The sequence below is a fragment of the Sphaeroforma arctica genome (genome assembly GCF_001186125.1).
Source record: "Sphaeroforma arctica JP610 unplaced genomic scaffold supercont1.1220, whole genome shotgun sequence".
Taxonomy (NCBI): Eukaryota; class Ichthyosporea; order Ichthyophonida; genus Sphaeroforma; species Sphaeroforma arctica.
In genome coordinates, this window is record NW_014039338.1 from 1 (window position 1) to 7,500 (window position 7,500).

A 7,500-nucleotide genomic window follows, 5' to 3' on the forward strand; every position below is an offset into this window, starting at 1 on the left:
TCTACCTTGTGATCTTCACAGCAGTTAATGCAATCATTTGTCGTTCTAAACTATCGAATCCTACAAATCAGTGTATATGATTATACTTTTTGTCAGAAGTCAGTGTCTTTTATTCAGCATTTCTATCTAATGGCGCTGGTAAATGCAGTATGTTTAACATCACCCCAGACCGTATAGTTATAGCATTGTATCCCTATTCGAGAGCGAGCATGGTGATTATACTATATCTAGTCCTTGTGATCATCATCATCATCATCATCATCATCATCATCGTCATTCTTGTAATCATCATCATCATCATCATCATCATCATCATCATCATCATCATCATCCTCGTGATCTTCATGATCATCACCTTCCATCATTTCCATCTCCTCCTCCGACATGGCAGGAGCAACACACACATTGACAGGGCAGCTGGTTGTACGAAACAAAAAAATCAGTTTATTTAGGCGGTTATATACAGTACATAGTCAGTATGGTATTATATATTTGCAGGAATAAAAAAGAGGTAATGGAATGTACATGTTTTTGGAGTGTAAATAGGCTATAACGATACCCCAATATGTTATTCCAAATAGTAGATGTATCCTCAAAAGAAATTACCTGTCGACGTGCTTTCTTGGTGAGCCCACCGGGCAATCTTCCAAATCGTCCTCAGTGAATTCGCACTCCGGGTCACAGATACACTCGCCTGTTACACAGCCTACGCTGTCAAGTTCAGGTACTTCTCCATCTTTGCACATCAAATCAGCGTACTCTTCGTTTGCCCCCACGCAATGGTCTCTTCTCTTCAAGGAATGTTTTCCAACGGAGTTGGCAAGAACCATTGCTAGCACCAAGGCTAGTATAGCGGAAAAGAATGCCGCCTTCATGTTGATCCGAATAGAGTTGTTTCTGATTACTACTGCTTTGTTTATAAATAGGCTGTGTTGTGATATAGCATGTCTTTTACCTCTTTATTTATACTCTAGTATCCACGGAATATTATACGTGTAGTTGAAGAACTTTCACATGCATCATTTTCTATAGAGCTGCTATCGGCAAGCCAAACATCTCGAAAGGAAGGGGTATGATATTCTTATCTCTCCTCAACTTTATGCAGCGTTTCCTCTAAAAGGTGATAATATCTAGATCTATTTGGCTTTTTTTGTCAGTTGACCAAGCAGCATGCTACGTAGGCATTTCAGAGTGATAAGGATTGAGTATGGAACATGACAGCATAATAATTGTTTAGTGCTTATGTTACCCAACACATTACACAACAGTACAATAGTGAGTAGAGCGGCGATAAAAGAGGAGATACGCCGGTCACATGTGCAAACTTAAAATTACAATAGAGTATTTAGTATATATTTTTATATATTGAAAATACATGATCAGGTTGTTTTTAATTTCCATGTACTTTCAAGAAAAACAAATACTTCGCATCATTGCATTCTTGTGTTGAAAACAATCTTTCAGCTTTTCTATGCAAATTCACATTTATTTCAGTTAATCATGGCTCTCTCAGTGACTCGGTCCTATCTGGAGACTGGAAATGTTATGGTCAAAGTCAATTCTCCATTCGGTCAAACTCCAATTTTCCCTTTCAGTCTGATAGACAGACAGACAGACTGACTGATCACTGACAATGTGGAGACAGACTATGCTTGTTGAAAAACTGAAAATCAAAACAGAGAACTTTTCATTTTTTGATGATTTTAATCGTAACAAAATCCAGAGCGCCGTGAATCTTTCATATGCTTTGTAACAATCTACCATATATGGCAGGTATTTATAGAAACCAAATGCCAGCCTCAGGACAAGAACTTGGTCTCTTCTCATTGCTCAATATTTAAAAATATGAAATATCAGAAAATATCATGTCATACATATGTATGTATTTTCTGTTTTTTAAAAAAACAAATGCTTTTATGTACTCTTATCCTTTTTGTTTCTAAAAGCAAATCAAAAACTGTAAACGACACCTGAATAACCTGAGTCCTGGCAGGCTGGCACCCAAACTTGGCACTGCCGGAGACTAAATAAGTAAATACATACCCAATGTGCCTGGTGCCCAGTGCCCAGTGCCCAATGCCCCCCCACATTTAAATTTGGAGACATTGCTGGCTGGGTATTTGTATAATGTGGTCTGTAAGTTTGGGCCTGTATGTAGGATTGTGGGCTGTGGGCCTGTGGCCTGTGGGGTGTTGGGCGTTGTGGGCTGAATATTTAAATAAATATGTACATACTCACATTGCCCATGAGTTTTTATTTTAAAACAAAAAGTGTAAACAGTGAAAACAGTGAGCAAACAGTGAAATTGTGCATAGTGATTCTGAAATCTGAATACATATGTACATATGTAGTCCATATTTTTTTCAAACCACAATAGAGTTTTAAAAATATTTAAATAAATTCCCGATGCTGTGATGAATCAAGGAGTCGTTTGTGGGTATTTTATTTTTACATATTATTAGTTATGTTTTATTAAAAATAAAGATATACTGTACATACATACATAATTATATATTTATATTTGCATACATCATAGCCTTCAAAATTAAGCAAGCCTTTGTTTGCCGCCCTTTATTTTATTTTATTTTAATCTACGCCCTTCGCTGCTCAGTGAGCGACTGAGAGTCCAAAGAGACAAATGGCAATAAGACATCCATCCAGTAGTCAAAATTTTTATCTGAAATTCTAAAGTATTCATGATGTAATAATTAGAGTAAAACACATAGTCAAAATAGTCTTGGACCTCTCATGCAATCTTGTTGGATTGTGTTGTTTCCAGTAGTTGTGATTTCTGGTGTAAGAAAACTGGTTGGGTATGTATGATACTGGATAGATTGATAGATTGATAGTATTGCCAGTTTGTCACAAACGCATGAAAGAACTGTAAAACATTTGAGTGATAAAGCAGAGCAGTGTATTTTCGAACTCTAAAGAGGCATTTTTGCTTTACATACTCATGACTCAATGCTTGTGAAGCACACCATTAGACGCAGCTAAATATTTATACTCTGTTGTAGACATCGATATGAACACGAGATTATTTCAATGTTCAACGATTTTTAAATGGGACGTCGGCGTTGGAGTTGATTTTTCATCTGTCAGGTTAGTTTAGCCTGCAACCGTAATACATTTTGTACATCTATTATGAAATTTAAGTGGTCAACTTCACACCATTGCGGAAAATGTCTCAAATTTCTCGCAACGGATACATGAATCTCTGAACATGCTAATGCTTGATAATTTCGTGACAGTCTACCATACATGACAAAAGCTAACCAGCAAGACGAAAGAAGTGATAAGTTCAGAGTAAATAAGAATCTGTTGCAGTTTAAATCAGGCAGATAAAACATTTAGTGCGAAAATGTCACTTTGTATCTAATTTCTAGCCCATTATTGAAGGGCTTCGCATTTCCCTCGTTTCATATATACAACATGCTTATAAACATCTAATTGGGCGTCACACAGTTACACAAACGCACACTCGCAAGGGGTCATATTTTGAAATTATTTCAAAATGGGTTGTTTTAAAAATAAAAAAAGATAGCAATTTATACACTCACCTGGAGTCTGGAGACTTGGTCTTGAAGTCCTGGACATATTTAATTTTATTGACGTTTGTGAATAGTTGTGAATACTGAATACATACCGAATTTAGATTTACTCTATTTATTACATAATGATTAATGAAAGCATCATGAATTCTGAATTTATGATTCATACAACTTGAGAATTTACGATAAATACAAAATCAGAAATCTAAAAATCAACTTCATAGATCGGATGACTAAGGACAATTGTATAATATTTTATTTATAAATAAAAGGCAGAATATTTTTACTCGTATGTATGCAATCTCTTTTGTTTCTTGGGCTCAAGCCTCAAGAGTCAAGGCCTCCAGCTAATCCAGTAATCCTAAATCTCAAATCTCAAATTCTCCTCTAGAGAGAGAGTAGACTGCTTGTACACTGACTGAACGGTGATTGCTGATCAGTCCTCACTTTCTCAGACTCTCACTCAGAGTCAGAGTGATTCGAACTCGTTAAAAATAACCCAGGACTCATATCTCTCGACCCACCGGGGCACCGGTCCCACGACCCACCCTCTATTGCAATAAAAGTTGAGAAAAAAAAATCTCACTGACTGTCTCACATTCTCACTCACAGACTCACAGACTCTCCATGACACTCTCAGACTCCTCACTCCAGTACATATTTATTTGTGTTCGAATCAGAAACCGTTTCAAACCTGAGAGGCTGAGGCCGCTGAGGCCCGGCCCGAGAGGGGCCGAGGGCTGAGGTCTGAGGATTGAGTGTACAGTGAGCCTACATAGAGGCATTTTATAAATACCTGCCAAATATGGTAGATTGTTACACTTATACAAAATGTACGAAAAATCGCAGACGAAATTCGCAGGGAATACTCGTGTGTAAGTACCCAGAATTTGGGAAATAGGATTAAATATCGTATATCGTCATTTTCAAGATTGTTTGTATGTATGCATCATGTGAGAAGTAATTTAACCTTATTCTCTTGCACATGCGACCAGTGATAAAAGAGCAGCTGCTCTTTTTTCCCTGTGTTTCAACTTTCAAGCAATTGAAAATTGGAACATTTTCCGCACTCGTTCCTGATCACTTCGCATTGCGTACAATATATTAAAAAAAGAGAGCTATGTTGCTTGGTCAAAACTAGAGCTAGGACCACCAGACAAATAGATCCAGATACTATCTTTGTTGCCTTTTCTGTATAACCAGGGCTTGGACAAAGATGAGGTGACACCTTTTTGTATCGAAATGTTTGGCTTGCGGTAGCACAGTTCCATAGAATATCATGCATGTGAATGTACTTCAACTACACGGATAATATTCCGTGGTTATTCGAGTATAAATAAAGAGGCAAAATACATGCTATATCACAACACAGCTTATTTATAAACAAAGCAGTAGTAATCAGAAACAACTCAGTTCGGATCAACATGAAGGCGACATTCTTTTCCGCTATACTAGCCTTGGTGCTAGCAATGGTACTTGCCAACTCCGTTGGAAAACATTCTTTGAAGAGAAGAGATCATTGCACGGGGGCGAACGAAGAGTACGCTGATTTGATGTGCAACGATGGAGAAGTATCTGAACTTGATGGCGTAGGTTGTGTAACAGGCGAGTGTATCTGCGACCCGGAGTGCGAATTCACTGAGGACGATTTGGAAGATTGCCCGGTGGGCTCACCAAGAAAGCACGTCGACAGGTAATTTTTGAGGATACATCTAATATTAGGAATAACATATTGAGTATCGTTATAGCTTATTTACACTTCAAAAACATATGATAGGTACATTCCATTACTTTTTATTTATTTCCGCAATATTTAATACCATAATGCCTATGTACTGTATCCAACCGCCTGAATACACTGGTTCTTTTGATTCACACAAACAGCTGCCCTGTAGATGAGTGTGTTGCTCCTGCCATGTCGAAGGAGGAGATGGAAATGATGGAAATGATTGAAGATGGTGACATGGAAGGTATGGATATGGAAGGCATAGATATGGAAGAGATGAAGGATATGATGAAGGATGATGATGATGATGATCATAAAGATCACGAGGATGATGAGGAGGATGATGATGATGATGATGAAGATTACAAGGATGACGATGATGATAACGATGATGATCATGAGGATCACGAGGACTAGATATAGTATTGCCAATCTCCTTGCTCACTCTCGACTAGTAATTCAATGCTATAACTATACGGTCTGGGGAGATGTCAAACATAATGCGTCTACCAGCGCCCTTAGGGTCGTTTTAGATATAAACGTTCAATAAAAGACAAAGAATTCTGAAAAAAGTATAATTTCAAAATCACCGTACTGAATGTGAATAATAATTATTAGTAGAAAATTATTGCTTATGTCAGTCACGAATAATCATAAATACTTAGTTGTAGAATTCGATAATTTAGAATGATAAATGATTGCATTAACTGCTGTGAAGCCCGTAGCATTGAACGTGAGCCTCGTGAACGCTTTGAACCAAGCTTTATAAAGCAGCTAGGTAACGCGAAGGCTGAGGTCGATTTTAAAATCATTGCTATAGTCATACGGTTCGAGGAGGTATGGAATACATTGTTTCTACCAGCACCATAAATACTGAATAAATGTCTATTGCAAAACCACCATAGTGAAAGTGAATAGCAGTTATTTGAGTGTAAGTTTATTACACCGGCTGTATTGCCACGAATGATCAGAAATACCGAGTTGTGGGGTTTGTTAGTTTATTGCGACAAATGATTGCGTGAATTGCTGAGATTGCAAATGATTGTGTGAATCGGTCGAATTGAGCTGAGCATGACTATCTTATACCAGATAATACGCTACGGTGCTTTATTGTGCATACGTCCCTATCTACTGGTGTATCTGTTCTAAGTGCGGAATTCGGGAACCATCTCCAATTCCATTAAAATATTCAGACGCATTGTAATACATCTCCATTTATAGTTTGATTTTTAGACAATGTAGTCATAGTAGTACGCTCATTAGGTAGACATGATGCAATTTAAAGGGGGGTTTGTCCACAAGAGATTGTGGCAGCGGTGAGGTCCGATTGTTATAGTACCTGTCTTATATATATCAACCGATGATGCTTTGGAAGTCATTTTGCTGCACCATGGTGAATGGGCGTGAGATACGATGAACGCAACAACGAGGCTTGAGGATCACACACTATATGGAGTGTTATAGATACATATAGCCAATGTTTGCTACTATTGGCAACTATCAGAGGGTCAACGCGCACTATATTTTACGAGCGGTATGCCGGTTCAATACCTGCGGGACGGGTTTTGATTGTCAGGGTTGTTCGTAGGGTATGGCTACATATGTGGCCCTGTCCTCCAGGATAGCATGGTAGCCGAACGGGGACAGATAAATAACCAGCACAAAATATATGTCCACGATGAACTGGAATCGTGAGTGCATGGATGGCAGATATACCATCAATAACAGTATGTCCTTGACATGATCGTGATTTCCCTTGGATGAGTACATATTTCACGCTCATCCTCTGGCTATTTACAGACACTGTCAGGTGTCAGTAGTTGTTGCATAACAAGTCGGGGCAAATGAAATTTGAGGAGCTTGTCACATACAATTATTTGAAAAATAGGTACAATGCCCAGCTGACGGCTGGTAATATACCAATTGAGTAATTTCCCATAATAAACTATTCATGTCAATGTAGTACGTGCACTAATCATATTACCAGGTTGCTCTTGAGACAGAGGGGGTTCATTTCTTCCATCTGAGATGACTCTAGTATTTAATACTTTAAACAATGTGAACACAACCTCGGTACAATGCCGAAGATTCACAAGAGCCTTCGAGCGTTTACACGTAAACAGTAGGAGAGTGGCCATCGTAGCTCCGAATCATTATAGCATTATATACTGGACGAAGGTAGACACGTATACTACGACTATTCTCACATATGTTCTATACTGT

At 38.1% G+C, this 7,500-nt stretch overlaps 2 protein-coding genes across 2 annotated transcripts; one reads left to right on the forward strand and one right to left on the reverse strand.

Annotated features, from left to right (window-relative positions):
* Positions 1–227: 227 nt before the first annotated feature.
* Positions 228–875, reverse strand: SARC_10359 (hypothetical protein; the record flags this gene model as incomplete). Its single annotated transcript, XM_014295599.1, has 2 exons — positions 228–417; positions 607–875. The coding sequence occupies 2 exons, from the start codon at positions 873–875 to the stop codon at positions 228–230; spliced, it is 459 nt and encodes a 152-aa protein (XP_014151074.1).
* Positions 876–4,845: 3,970 nt separating this feature from the next.
* SARC_10360 (hypothetical protein) lies at positions 4,846–5,850 on the forward strand. The gene is made up of 2 exons (XM_014295600.1): positions 4,846–5,244; positions 5,436–5,850. The coding sequence occupies exons 1-2, from the start codon at positions 4,976–4,978 to the stop codon at positions 5,692–5,694; spliced, it is 528 nt and encodes a 175-aa protein (XP_014151075.1). The 5' UTR covers positions 4,846–4,975; the 3' UTR covers positions 5,695–5,850.
* Positions 5,851–7,500: the final 1,650 nt, after the last annotated feature.